This window comes from Oncorhynchus mykiss, chromosome 25 (assembly GCF_057628025.1).
Source record: "Oncorhynchus mykiss isolate SJ-2025 chromosome 25, ASM5762802v1, whole genome shotgun sequence".
Classification (NCBI taxonomy): Eukaryota; Metazoa; Chordata; class Actinopteri; order Salmoniformes; family Salmonidae; genus Oncorhynchus; species Oncorhynchus mykiss.
In genome coordinates, this window is record NC_143046.1 from 88,056,643 (window position 1) to 88,071,235 (window position 14,593).

The 14,593-nt window shown below is 43.7% G+C and overlaps 1 protein-coding gene and 1 long non-coding RNA gene across 6 annotated transcripts in view; one reads left to right on the top strand and one right to left on the bottom strand.

Annotated features, from left to right (window-relative positions):
• LOC110504274 (mitogen-activated protein kinase kinase kinase kinase 5) overlaps positions 1-14,593 on the top strand; it is a 118,260-nt gene that overhangs the window by 38,702 nt on the left and 64,965 nt on the right. For all 5 annotated transcript variants that reach the window (XM_090221370.1, XM_090221369.1, XM_090221373.1 and 2 more), the window contains exons 8-9: positions 5,427-5,469; positions 8,594-8,666. In XM_090221370.1, the coding sequence (XP_090077496.1) occupies positions 5,427-5,469; positions 8,594-8,666 (116 nt within the window). The remainder of the gene's footprint in view (positions 1-5,426; positions 5,470-8,593; positions 8,667-14,593) is intronic.
• The window catches only part of LOC149972159 (uncharacterized), a 134,167-nt gene that overhangs the window by 36,700 nt on the left and 82,874 nt on the right, over positions 1-14,593 (bottom strand). The gene's annotated exons all lie outside the window — the stretch shown is intronic.

The window sequence follows — 14,593 nt, forward strand, 5'->3', positions numbered from 1 at the left end:
CAAAGTAGACATCATGAAAAACTACAAATCCCGGCATGCTCTTACAACGTCATCTCTAGCTGACACCGTTGCTAACAGGTATTGTGTCAATTAGATAGTTAATCCAGAGATTCTTACCGTTGCCTCGATTCGGCAGTCTCATCCAGACCATCATGGCATTTGTAGTTCTTTATGATGGCCACATTAGCAACTAATTAGCATTTCATTTTTCGGGGTAGGGTAAACACAGGAGAATATATTGATAAAAGTCACCTTGTCCTAGAGAGATTTACACGGTTGTCAAAACGAGAGTAAGCCTCCACTAAACACAAACCCTCATGAAGCCTTTCTAAACCCCTACGGAAAAAATGAATGGTGGAAAAAAAAACAATTGCAACCATTTCCTTGTTTGACCACTAGGTTTTATGGGTATTGTGACTCATACTGTGGTACTCTATGGTACCATACACACACTCTCGCTCTCTCCTTTTACACCGTCTCACTGCATGCACCCTTGCATCAAAGAAACTGTTGTGTTTTTGTTTTGTTTTTGGGGGGTGTATACAACCTAATTGAAAGATCGTGTCATCACACCTTTTTTTTTCAGTTGTACTTGCTATTTTTTATTATTTCAAGTCTATCCATTTACTGTCGGAGAGGCTAAATGCAGACGGGGCTGTCGGAGAGGCTAAATGCTGACGGGGCTGTCAGAGAGGCTAAATGCAGACGGGGCTGTCGGAGAGGCTAAATGCAGACGGGGCTGTCAGAGAGGCTAAATGCAGACGGGGCTGTCAGAGAGGCTAAATGCTGACGGGGCTGTCAGAGAGGCTAAATGCAGACGGGGCTGTTAGAGAGGCTAAATGCTGACGGGGCTCTCGGAGAGGCTAAATGCAGACGGGGCTGTCGGAGAGGCTAAATGCTGACGGGACTGTCAGAGAGGCTAAATGCAGACGGGGCTGTTAGAGAGGCTAAATGCTGACGGGGCTGTTAGAGAGGCTAAATGTTGACGGGGCTGTCGGAGAAGCTAAATGTAAAACACAGGCAACAATATTACCCCTGCACTTTGTTTGTGTTGACGCAGGAGGAGAGGCTGGCTGGCTTGCTGGGGGTGTGTAGTGTACCGCGGATGCACGTGACTGAACCCAGTTCAAGCCTAATATCAGACTGCCTGTGTTATCAAAGTGGGTCACGGTTAGATCCATGGAATAACCAAATTCAACCTAGCTAATTTCCGATTTATACGAAATTGTTTGACTACAGAGGTAGCAAAACTGTACTTCAAATCTATGATACTCCCCCACTTAACATACTGCTTGACTAGTTGGGCCCAAGCTTGCTGTACAACATTAAGACCTGTTCAGTCTGTCTACAAACAGGCTCTCAAAGTGCTTGATAGGAAGCCCAATAGCCATCATCACTGTTACATCCTCAGAAAGCATGAGCTCCTGAGTTGGGAAAATCTTGTGCAATATACCGACGCATGTCTTGTATTCAAGAAATCTGCATTCTCTGTGAGAGCTTCCCATGTCTGGAATACACTGCCATCAGACACACATAACTGCACCACATATCACACTTTCACAAAATGCTTGAAGACATGGCTAAAGGTCAATCAGATTTGTGAACATGGTCCCTAGCTGTGTGTTGCCGCCTCCATGTTGTCTGTTGTCTGTAGCTTGTGAGGTGTGGAAACACGTTGTTACTGTTATGAATTTTGTCTTGCTGCTTTTTGTCCTATGTTGCTCTGTCTGTATGCTACGTCTTGCTTGTCCTATGTTGCTATGTCTTGCTTGTCCTATGTTGCTCTGTCTGTATGCTATGTCTTGCTTGTCCTATGTTGCTATGTCTTGCTTGTTCTATGCTGCTATTGTCTATATTGTAATTGTTTTTAATAACCTGCCCAGGGACTGCGGTTGAAAATTAGCCGGCTGGCTAAAACCGGCACTTTTACTGAAACGTTGATTAATGTGCCCTGTCCCTGTAAAAAAAAAGAATAAAAAAAAAAATAAAAAAAAAAAAGAATATCTCTACTTCTTTAGAGAGAGAGAGTTTCCTGTTTCCTCTGCCCTCTCTCTCTTTCCTCTCTCCTTCTCTCTGTCATCTCCTCTCTATCGCTGCTCTCACCCTTTCTCTCTCTCTGTTGCTCTCTCCTCTCTCTCTCCCCCCTTTCTCTCGCTAGCCATCTCTCTCTCTCTCGCTGTCTCTCTCTCTCGCTGTCTCTCTCTCGCTGTCTCTCTCTCGCTGTCTCTCTCTCTCGCTGGCTGTCTCTCGCTGTCGCTGTCTCTCGCTCTCTCTGTTGCTGTCTCTCTCTCTCCCAGCATCGCTCGCTCGCTCTCTCTCCCTCCCCCTTTCTCTCGCTAGCCATCTCTCGCTGTCTCTCTCTCTCGCTGTCTCTCTCTCGCTGTCTCTCTCTCGCTGTCTCTCTCTCTCTCTCGCTAGCCATCTCTTGCTGTCTCGCGCTCACTCTCTCTCTGTCTCTCTCTCGCTGTCTCTCTCTCTCTCTCGCTAGCCATCTCTTGCTGTCTCTCTCTCTCTCGCTGTCTCTCTCTCGCTCTCTCTCTCTCGCTGTCTCTCTGCGCTGCAGGATGCCGACAGACTACTGTCAATCATAGACAAGCCACAGTACTGACTTACTCACTAGTATTGCCTGCTAGCTTACACAATAGCAATCACTTCATAACAACCAGTGGAAGATGATATAACACATGTGATAGTTTGTGGTTTTATGCGAAGAGGAAATGTTTGAAAAAGCTATTGTTGTTCAGTTCCTCAGCGTGATGAAACAGCCTATTACCCCCTCCTATATATATATATATATACACCCTCCTATATATATATATATATATATATATATATACACCCTCCTATATATATATACACACCCTCCTATATATATATATATATATACACACCCTCCTATATATATATATATATATACACACCCTCCTATATATATATATATATACACACCCTCCTATATATATATATATATATATATATATATATATATATATACACACCCTCCTATATATATATATATATATACACACCCTCCTATATATATACACACCCTCCTATATATATATATATACACACCCTCATATATATATATATATACACCCTCCTATATATATACACACCCTCCTATATATATATATATACACCCTCCTATATATATATACACCCTCCTATATATATACACACCCTCCTATATATATATACACACCCTCCTATATATATATATATACACCCTCCTATATATATATATATATACACCCTCCTATATATATATATATATATATATATATATACACACCCTCCTATATATATATATATATACACACCCTCCTATATATATATACACACCCTCCTATATATATATATATATACACCCTCCTATATATATATACAGTGCCTTGCGAAAGTATTCGGCCCCCTTGAACTTTGCGACCTTTTGCCACATTTCAGGCTTCAAACATAAAGATATAAAACTGTATTTTTTGTGAAGAATCAACAACAAGTGGGACACAATCATGAAGTGGAACGACATTTATTGGACATTTCAAACTTTTTTAACAATTCAAAAACTGAAAAATTGGGCGTGCAAAATTATTCAGCCCCTTTACTTTCAGTGCAGCAAACTCTCTCCAGAAGTTCAGTGAGGATCTCTGAATGATCCAATGTTGACCTAAATGACTAATGATGATAAATACAATCCACCTGTGTGTAATCAAGTCTCTGTATAAATGCACCTGCACTGTGATAGTCTCAGAGGTCCGTTAAAAGCGCAGAGAGCATCATGAAGAACAAGGAACACACCAGGCAGGTCCGAGATACTGTTGTGAAGAAGTTTAAAGCCGGATTTGGATACAAAAAGATTTCCCAAGCTTTAAACATCCCAAGGAGCACTGTGCAAGCGATAATATTGAAATGGAAGGAGTATCAGACCACTGCAAATCTACCAAGACCTGGCCTTCCATCTAAACTTTCAGCTCATACAAGGAGAAGACTGATCAGAGATGCAGCCAAGAGGCCCATGATCACTCTGGATGAACTGCAGAGATCTACAGCTGAGGTGGGAGACTCTGTCCATAGGACAACAATCAGTCGTATATTGCACAAATCTGGCCTTTATGGAAGAGTGGCAAGAAAGCCATTTCTTAAAGATATCCATAAAAAGTGTTGTTTAAAGTTTGCCACAAGCCACCTGGGAGACACACCAAACATGTGGAAGAAGGTGCTCTGGTCAGATGAAACCAAAATTGAACTTTTTGGCAACAATGCAAAACGTTATGTTTGGCGTAAAAGCAACACAGCTGAACACACCATCCCCACTGTCAAACATGGTGGTGGCAGCATCATGGTTTGGGCCTGCTTTTCTTCAGCAGGGACAGGGAAGATGGTTAAAATTGAGCTGTTTTGCAAGGAGGAATGGGAAAAAATGTCAGACTCTCGATGTGCAAAACTGATAGAGACATACCCCAAGCGACTTACAGCTGTAATCGCAGCAAAAGGTGGCGCTACAAAGTATTAACTTAAGGGGGCTGAATAATTTTGCACGCCCAATTTTTCAGTTGTTGATTTGTTAAAAAAGTTTGAAATATCCAATAAATGTCGTTCCACTTAATGATTGTGTCCCAATTGTTGTTGATTCTTCACAAAAAAATACAGTTTTATATCTTTATGTTTGAAGCCTGAAATGTGGCAAAAGGTCGCAAAGTTCAAGGGGGCCGAATACTTTCGCAAGGCACTGTATATACACACCCTCCTGTGTGTATATATATATATATATATATACACCCTCCTATATATATATACACACCCTCCTATATATACACACCCTCCTATATATATACACCCTCCTATATATATATATATACACCCTCCTATATATACACACCCTCCTATATATATACACCCTCCTATATATATATATACACCCTCCTATATATATACACCCTCCTATATATATACACACCCTCCTATATATATATGTATATACACCCTCATATATATATATACACCCTCCTATATATATACACACCCTCCTATATATATATATATACACCCTCCTATATATATATATATATATATATACACCCTCCTATATATATATATATATATACACCCTCCTATATATATATATATATACACCCTCCTATATATATATATATATATATATATACACCCTCCTATATATATATACACCCTCCTATATATATATATACACACCCTCCTATATATATATATATACACCCTCATATATATATATATATATATATATATACACCCTCCTATATATATATACACCCTCCTATATATATATATACACCCTCCTATATATATATATATACACACCCTCCTATGCAGTGCAGGGTAGCAGTATTTGTCTCTGTTAGTACATTGGTGTGCTAATAACGGAATGATGTTTGGGTTCTTTTCTTCAGGGTGCTAATATCCTCCTAACAGACAACGGGCATGTGAAACTAGGTGAGCTATTCAACCTCTGTGAACACCGATAAAGGCTACCTCATGGCCCTCAGCCGTGTGTGTCTTTCTCTCTGTGTGTATATACAGTCTGTGTAGTCTGTCTGTGTATTTCCCTGTATATAGTCTCACTATTGTTATTTTACCTGTTGTATTCAGCATTTCACTGTGAGGTCTACAACACCTGTTGTATTCAGCATTTCACTGTGAGGTCTACTACACCTGTTGTATTCAGCATTTCACTGTAAGGTCTACAACACCTGTTGTATTCAGCATTTCACTGTAAGGTCTACTACACCTGTTGTATTCAGCATTTCACTGTAAGGTCTACTACACCTGTTGTAATCAGCATTTCACTGTGAGGTCTACTACACCTGTTGTATTCAGCATTTCACTGTGAGGTCTACTACACCTGTTGTAATCAGCATTTCACTGTGAGGTCTACTACACCTGTTGTATTCAGCATTTCACTGTGAGGTCTACTACACCTGTTGTATTCAGCATTTCACTGTGAGGTCTACTACACCTGTTGTATTCAGCATTTCACTGTGAGGTCTACTACACCTGTTGTAATCAGCATTTCACTGTGAGGTCTACTACACCTGTTGTATTCAGCATTTCACTGTGAGGTCTACTACACCTGTTGTATTCAGCATTTCACTGTAAGGTCTACTACACCTGTTGTATTCAGCATTTCACTGTAAGGTCTACTACACCTGTTGTATTCAGCATTTTCACTGTGAGGTCTACTACACCTGTTGTATTCAGCATTTCACTGTAAGGTCTACTACACCTGTTGTATTCAGCATTTCACTGTGAGGTCTACTACACCTGTTGTATTCAGCATTTCACTGTGAGGTCTACTACACCTGTTGTATTCAGCATTTCACTGTGAGGTCTACTACACCTGTTGTATTCAGCATTTCACTGTGAGGTCTACTACACCTGTTGTATTCAGCATTTCACTGTGAGGTCTACTACACCTGTTGTATTCAGCATTTCACTGTGAGGTCTACTACACCTGTTGTATTCAGCATTTCACTGTGAGGTCTACTACACCTGTTGTATTCAGCATTTCACTGTGAGGTCTACTACACCTGTTGTATTCAGCATTTCACTGTGAGGTCTACTACACCTGTTGTATTCAGCATTTCACGGTAAGGTCTACTACACCTGTTGTATTCAGCATTTCACTGTAAGGTCTACTACACCTGTTGTATTCAGCACTTCACTGTGAGGTCTACTACACCTGTTGTATTCAGCATTTCACTGTGAGGTCTACTACACCTGTTGTATTCAGCATTTCACTGTAAGGTCTACTACACCTGTTGTATTCAGCATTTCACTGTAAGGTCTACTACACCTGTTGTATTCAGCATTTCACTGTAAGGTCTACTACACCTGTTGTATTCAGCATTTCACTGTGAGGTCTACAACACCTGTTGTATTCAGCATTTCACTGTAAGGTCTACTACACCTGTTGTATTCAGCATTTCACTGTAAGGTCTACTACACCTGTTGTATTCAGCATTTCACTGTAAGGTCTACTACACCTGTTGTATTCAGCATTTCACTGTAAGGTCTACTACACCTGTTGTATTCAGCATTTCACTGTAAGGTCTACTACACCTGTTGTATTCAGCATTTCACTGTAAGGTCTACTACACCTGTTGTATTCAGCATTTCACTGTAAGGTCTACAACACCTGTTGTATTCAGCATTTCACTGTAAGGTCTACAACACCTGTTGTATTCAGCATTTCACTGTAAGGTCTACTACACCTGTTGTATTCAGCATTTCACTGTAAGGTCTACTACACCTGTTGTATTCAGCATTTCACTGTAAGGTCTACTACACCTGTTGTATTCAGCATTTCACTGTAAGGTCTACTACACCTGTTGTATTCAGCATTTCACTGTAAGGTCTACCTACACCTGTTGTATTCAGCATTTCACTGTGAGGTCTACTACACCTGTTGTATTCAGCATTTCACTGTAAGGTCTACCTACACCTGTTGTATTCAGCATTTCACTGTGAGGTCTACTACACCTGTTGTATTCAGCATTTCACTGTGAGGTCTACTACACCTGTTGTATTCAGCATTTCACTGTAAGGTCTACTACACCTGTTGTATTCAGCATTTCACTGTAAGGTCTACTACACCTGTTGTATTCAGCATTTCACTGTAAGGTCTACTACACCTGTTGTATTCAGCATTTCACTGTAAGGTCTACAACACCTGTTGTATTCAGCATTTCACTGTAAGGTCTACAACACCTGTTGTATTCAGCATTTCACTGTAAGGTCTACTACACCTGTTGTATTCAGCATTTCACTGTGAGGTCTACTACACCTGTTGTATTCAGCATTTCACTGTAAGGTCTACTACACCTGTTGTATTCAGCATTTCACTGTAAGGTCTACCTACACCTGTTGTATTCAGCATTTCACTGTGAGGTCTACTACACCTGTTGTATTCAGCATTTCACTGTAAGGTCTACTACACCTGTTGTATTCAGCATTTCACTGTGAGGTCTACTACACCTGTTGTATTCAGCATTTCACTGTAAGGTCTACTACACCTGTTGTATTCAGCATTTCACTGTGAGGTCTACTACACCTGTTGTATTCAGCATTTGACTGTAAGGTCTACTACACCTGTTGTATTCAGCATTTCACTGTGAGGTCTACTACACCTGTTGTATTCAGCATTTCACTGTAAGGTCTACCTACACCTGTTGTATTCAGCATTTCACTGTGAGGTCTACTACACCTGTTGTATTCAGCATTTCACTGTGAGGTCTACTACACCTGTTGTATTCAGCATTTCACTGTGAGGTCTACTACACCTGTTGTATTCAGCATTTCACTGTAAGGTCTACCTACACCTGTTGTATTCAGCATTTCACTGTAAGGTCTACTACACCTGTTGTATTCAGCATTTCACTGTAAGGTCTACTACACCTGTTGTATTCAGCATTTCACTGTAAGGTCTACTACACCTGTTGTATTCAGCATTTCACTGTGAGGTCTATCTACACCTGTTGTATTCGGGGGCATGTGATTAATACAATTTGATTGGATTGTGTCATATAATCTGAATAGATCTTGTCACTTGTTGTTCCAGCTGATTTTGGAGTAGCAGCCAAAATAACAGCCACCATTGCCAAGAGGAAGTCCTTCATCGGGACTCCTTACTGGTGAGTATTTCCCTGAGACAGTCCTCTGTCGGGACTCCTTACTGGTGAGTCTTTCTCTGAGACCGTCCTCTGTCGGGACTCCTTACTGGTGAGTCTTTCTCTGAGACAGTCCTCTGTCGGGACTCCTTACTGGTGAGTCTTTCTCTGAGACAGTCCTCTGTCGGGACTCCTTACTGGTGAGTATTTCTCTGAGACAGTCCTCTGTCGGGACTCCTTACTGGTGAGTATTTCTCTGAGACAGTCCTCTGTCGGGACTCCTTACTGGTGAGTCTTTCTCTGAGACAGTCCTCTGTCGGGACTCCTTACTGGTGAGTCTTTCTCTGAGACAGTCCTCTGTCGGGACTCCTTACTGGTGAGTCTTTCTCTGAGACAGTCCTCTGTCGGGACTCCTTACTGGTGAGTATTTCTCTGAGACAGTCCTCTGTCGGGACTCCTTACTGGTGAGTCTTTCTCTGAGACAGTCCTCTGTCGGGACTCCTTACTGGTGAGTCTTTCTCTGAGACAGTCCTCTGTCGGGACTCCTTACTGGTGAGTCTTTCTCTGAGACAGTCCTCTGTCGGGACTCCTTACTGGTGAGTCTTTCTCTGAGACAGTCCTCTGTCGGGACTCCTTACTGGTGAGTCTTTCTCTGAGACCGTCCTCTGTCGGGACTCCTTACTGGTGAGTATTTCTCTGAGACAGTCCTCTGTCGTTACTCCTTACTGGTGAGTCTTTCTCTGAGACAGTCCTCTGTCGGGACTCCTTACTGGTGAGTCTTTCTCCGAGACAGTCCTCTGTCGGGACTCCTTACTGGTGAGTCTTTCTCTGAGACAGTCCTCTGTCGGGACTCCTTACTGGTGAGTCTTTCTCTGAGACAGTCCTCTGTCGGGACTCCTTACTGGTGAGTCTTTCTCTGAGACAGTCCTCTGTCGGGACTCCTTACTGGTGAGTCTTTCTCTGAGACAGTCCTCTGTCGGGACTCCTTACTGGTGAGTCTTTCTCTGAGACCGTCCTCTGTCGGGACTCCTTACTGGTGAGTCTTTCTCTGAGACAGTCCTCTGTCGGGACTCCTTACTGGTGAGTCTTTCTCTGAGACAGTCCTCTGTCGGGACTCCTTACTGGTGAGTCTTTCTCTGAGACAGTCCTCTGTCGGGACTCCTTACTGGTGAGTCTTTCTCTGAGACAGTCCTCTGTCGGGACTCCTTACTGGTGAGTCTTTCTCTGAGACAGTCCTCTGTCGGGACTCCTTAATGGTGAGTCTTTCTCTGAGACAGTCCTCCGTCCCAAATAGAAACCCTGTTCCTTTTTATAGTGCACTACTTTTGACCAGGCCCCATAGGACTGATAGGGCCCATATGACTGATAGGACCCATAGGACTGATAGGACCCATAGGACTGATAGGACCCATAGGACTGATAGGACTGATAGGACTGATAGGGCCCACATGACTGATAGGACTGATAGGGCCCATAGGACTGATAGGACCCATAGGACTGATGGGACCCATAGGACTGATAGGGCCCATAGGACTGATAGGACTGATAGGGCCCATATGACTGATAGGACTGATAGGGCCCATATGACTGATAGGACCCATAGGGCTGATAGGGCCCATAGGACTGATAGGACCCATAGGGCTGATAGGGCCCATAGGACTGATAGGACCCATAGGACTGATAGGACCCATAGGACTGATAGGGCCCATAGGACTGATAGGACTGATAGGACCCATAGGGCTGATATGGCCCATAGGACTGATATGGCCCATAGGACTGATTAGGACCCATAGGACTGATAGGACCCATAGGACTGATAGGGCCCATAGGACTGATAGGACTGATAGGACCCATAGGGCTGATATGGCCCATAGGACTGATATGGCCCATAGGACTGATTAGGACCCATAGGACTGATAGGACCCATAGGACTGATAGGGCCCATAGGACTGATAGGACTGAAAGGGCCCATAGGACTGATAGGACCCATAGGACTGATAGGATCCATAGGGCTGATAGGGCCCACAGGACTGATAGGGCCCACAGGACTGATAGGGCCCATAGGACTGATAGGGCCCATAGGACTGATAGGGCCCATAGGACGTAGGACCCATAGGACTGATAGGACTGATAGGGCCCATAGGACTGATAGGACCCATAGGACTGATAGGACCCATAGGACTGATAGGGCCCATAGGACTGATAGGACTGATATGACCCATAGGACTGATAGGACTGATAGGACCCATAGGGCTGATATGGCCCATAGGACTGATATGGCCCATAGGACTGATTAGGACCCATAGGACTGATAGGACCCATAGGACTGATAGGGCCCATAGGACTGATAGGACTGATAGGGCCCATAGGACTGATAGGATCCATAGGACTGATAGGGCCCACAGGACTGATAGGGCCCACAGGGCTGATAGGGCCCACAGGACTGATAGGGCCCATAGGACTGATAGGGCCCATAGGACTGATAGGGCCCATAGGACTGATAGGGCCCATAGGACATAGGACCCATAGGAGTGATAGGGCCCATAGGACTGATAGGGCCCATAGGACTGATAGGGCCCATAGGACTGATAGGGCCCATAGGACTGATAGGACCCATAGGACTGATAGGGCTGACAGGGCCCATAGGACTGAAAGGGCCCATAGGACTGATAGGGCCCATAGGACTGATAGGGCCCATAGGGCTGATAGGACCCATAGGGCTCGGGTCAAAAGTAGTGCACTATATAGGGAATAGTGTTCCATTTGGGACGTGTGCTTTCTTTCTCTCCATAGGGAGTCGGGCCGAAACGCCATTTAGACGTGACTGTATTAGTTCAGCACTGCCTCTTGTGTCTTATTGCTTCACTATACAAACCGTATGTACTTTGACTTTTACCACCAGAATTGATTTAAAACGTTCCCCGCCCCCCCTCATCAATCTTCACACAATACCCCATAATGACAAAGCAAAAACAAGTTATTAAAAAAAAACTGAAATATTTCATTTTATAATTAAGTTTTCAGACTTTTTACTCAGTACTTTGTTGAAGCACCTTTGCCAGCGATTACAGCCTCGAGTCTTTCTTGGGTATGACGCTACAAGCTTGGCTCACCTGTATTTGGGGAGTTTCTACCATTCTTCTCTGCAGATCCTCTCAAGCTCGTGTCAGGTTGAATGGGGAACGTCGCTGCGCAGCTATTTTCAGGTCTCTCCAGAGATGTTGGATCAGGTTCAAGTCCGGGCTCTGGCTGGGCCACTCAAGGACATTCAGAGACGTATCCCGAAGCCACTCCTGCGTTATCTTGGTTGTGTGCTTAGGATCGTTGTCCTGTTGGAAGGTGAACCTTCGCCCCAGTCTGAGGTCCTGAGCGCTCTGGAGCAGGTTTTCATCAAGGATCTCTCTGTACTTTGCTCCGTTCATCTTTCCCCTCGATCCTGACTAGTCTCCCAGTCCCTGCTGCTGAAAAACATCCCCACAGCATGATTCTGCCACCACCATACTTAACTGTAGGGATAGTGCCAGGTTTCCTCCAGACTTGACGCTTGGCATTCAGGCCAAAGAGTTCAATCTTGGTTTCATCAAACCAGAGAATCTTGTTTCTCATGGTCTAAGAGTCCTTTAGGTGCCTTTTGGCAAAACTCCAAGCGGGCTGTCATGTGCCTTTTACTGACAAGTGGTTCACTGGTCACTCTACCATAAAGGTCTGATTGGTGGAGTGTTGCAGAGATGGTTGTCCTTCTGGAAGGTTCTCCCATCTCCACAGAGGAACTATAGAGCTCTGTCAGAGTGACCATCGGGTTGTTGGTCACCTCCCTGACCAAGGCCCTTCTCCCCCGATTGCTCAGTTTGGCCGGGCAGCCAGCTCTATGAAGAGTCTTGGTGGTTCCAAACCTCTTCCGTTTAAGAATGATGGAGGCCACTGTGTTCTTGGGGACCTTCAATGCTGCAGACACATTTTGGTGCCCTTCCCCAGATCTGTGCCTCGACACAATCCTGTCATGGAGCTCTACGGACAATTCCTTCAACCTCGTGGCTTGGTTTTTTGCTCTGACATGCACTGTCAACTGTGGGACCTTATATAGACAGGTGTGTGCCTTTCCAAATCATGTCCAATCAAATTGTAGATACATTTCAAGGATGATTAATGGAAACGGGATGCACCTGGGCTCAATTTCGAAACGCATAGCAAAGGGTCTAAATACTAATGTAAATTTATTTCTGTTTTTTACATTAACAATTTTGCTAAATTTTCCCAAAAACTTTTCACTCTGTTGTTTTTGGGGTATTGTGATGTCACTATGGGGTATTGTGATGTCATTATGGGGTATTGTGATGTCACTATGGGGTATTGTGTGTAGATTGAGGATATGTATTTAATCAATTTCAGAATAAGGCTCTTAACGTAACAAAAAGTCAAGGGGTCTGAATACCGTCCCGAATCATACTGTATACCACACCAGTAGTGAAATGGTCAAGCTGATATACATGCTTGTGTTAGGCGTACAGTACGTGCTGCATGATTACAGTCCTAATTTCTAGGAGATGATGTAAAACATGGGTGTCAAACTCTGGCCCGTAGGCCAAATTTGGCCCGCGGGGTAATTATATTTGGCCCGCGAGACAATATCAAATTACTACTAGAGCTGGCCCGCCGGTATTATACAGCGCATTCACCACTAATACTACGAATCCCATAATGCTCTGCTGTTTTCGCGCGCCAATCAGGACAGGACCCAGAAACGCTCTCTCCTCTGTGACAGTAGTCATAGCAACATAGACGCTACAACTGTCAGCGAGCTAACCCTTCCCAAAAATGGCGAAAAGAAAGGCAGAAAACAGGAGCTTTCTGGACAAGTGGGAGGCAGAATATCTGTTTACATATGTAAAAGACAAACCTGTTTGTCTTGTTTGTGGAGTCAACATGGCTGTAAGTAAGGAGTACAACATTAGACGACACTATGAAACGAAACACCATGACAAATACAAGGACCTGGACATGACTCAAAGGAGCCAGAAAGTAGAGGAGATGAAAAGAAGTTTGGTTTCACAACAGAATATGTTTAAAAAAGCCACATCACAAAGCGAGGCTGCTGTAAAGGCTAGTTATATAGTGGCAGCAGAGATCGCAAAATCAGCCCGGCCCTTTAATGAGGGAGAGTTCATGAAAAAGTGCATGATGAAGGTTTGTGACCTCGTATGCCCAGAGAAAAAACAAGCATTTTCAAACGTGAGCCTGAGCAGGAACACAGTAGCTGATCGCACATGTGATCTTGCCACCAATCTGTATGACCAGCTGATGGAAAAGGGAAAAGATTTTGTTGCGTTCTCCCTCGCTGTGGATGAGAGCTGCGACGCATCTGATACTGCTCAGCTGTCAGTCTTCATCCGTGGAGTGGACTCAAATCTGTGTGTTACGGAGGAGCTATTAGGATTCAAATCAATGCATGGCACAACCACAGGAAAGGAAATCTTTGAGGAGGTTTCCAAATGTGTAACTGAAATAAAGCTGCCGTGGGATAAACTCGTTGGATTAACGACAGATGGTGCGCCAGCGATGTGCGGTAAAAAGAGTGGACTGGTGGGCATGGTTCGGGAGAAGATGCGGGAAGAGAACTGTGCAGGTGAGCTAACTGTTTACCACTGCATCATACATCAGGAAGCACTGTGTGCCAAAGCCCTAAAGATGGAACATGTTATGACCACAGTAACACAGGTAGTTAACTTTATAAGAGCCAAAGGTCTAAATCACCGCCAGTTTAAATATTTTCTGGAGGAGTGTGATTCGGAATACGCAGAGGTGAGATGGCTAAGCAGAGGAAAAGTACTGAACAGATGTTTCGAGCTGCGTGAGGAAATATGTCAATTCCTGGAAACCAAAGGGAAGGATACAGCAGAGCTCCGGGAGCAAAAGTTCCTGTGTGAGCTGGCCTCTCTCTGTGACATCTCTAG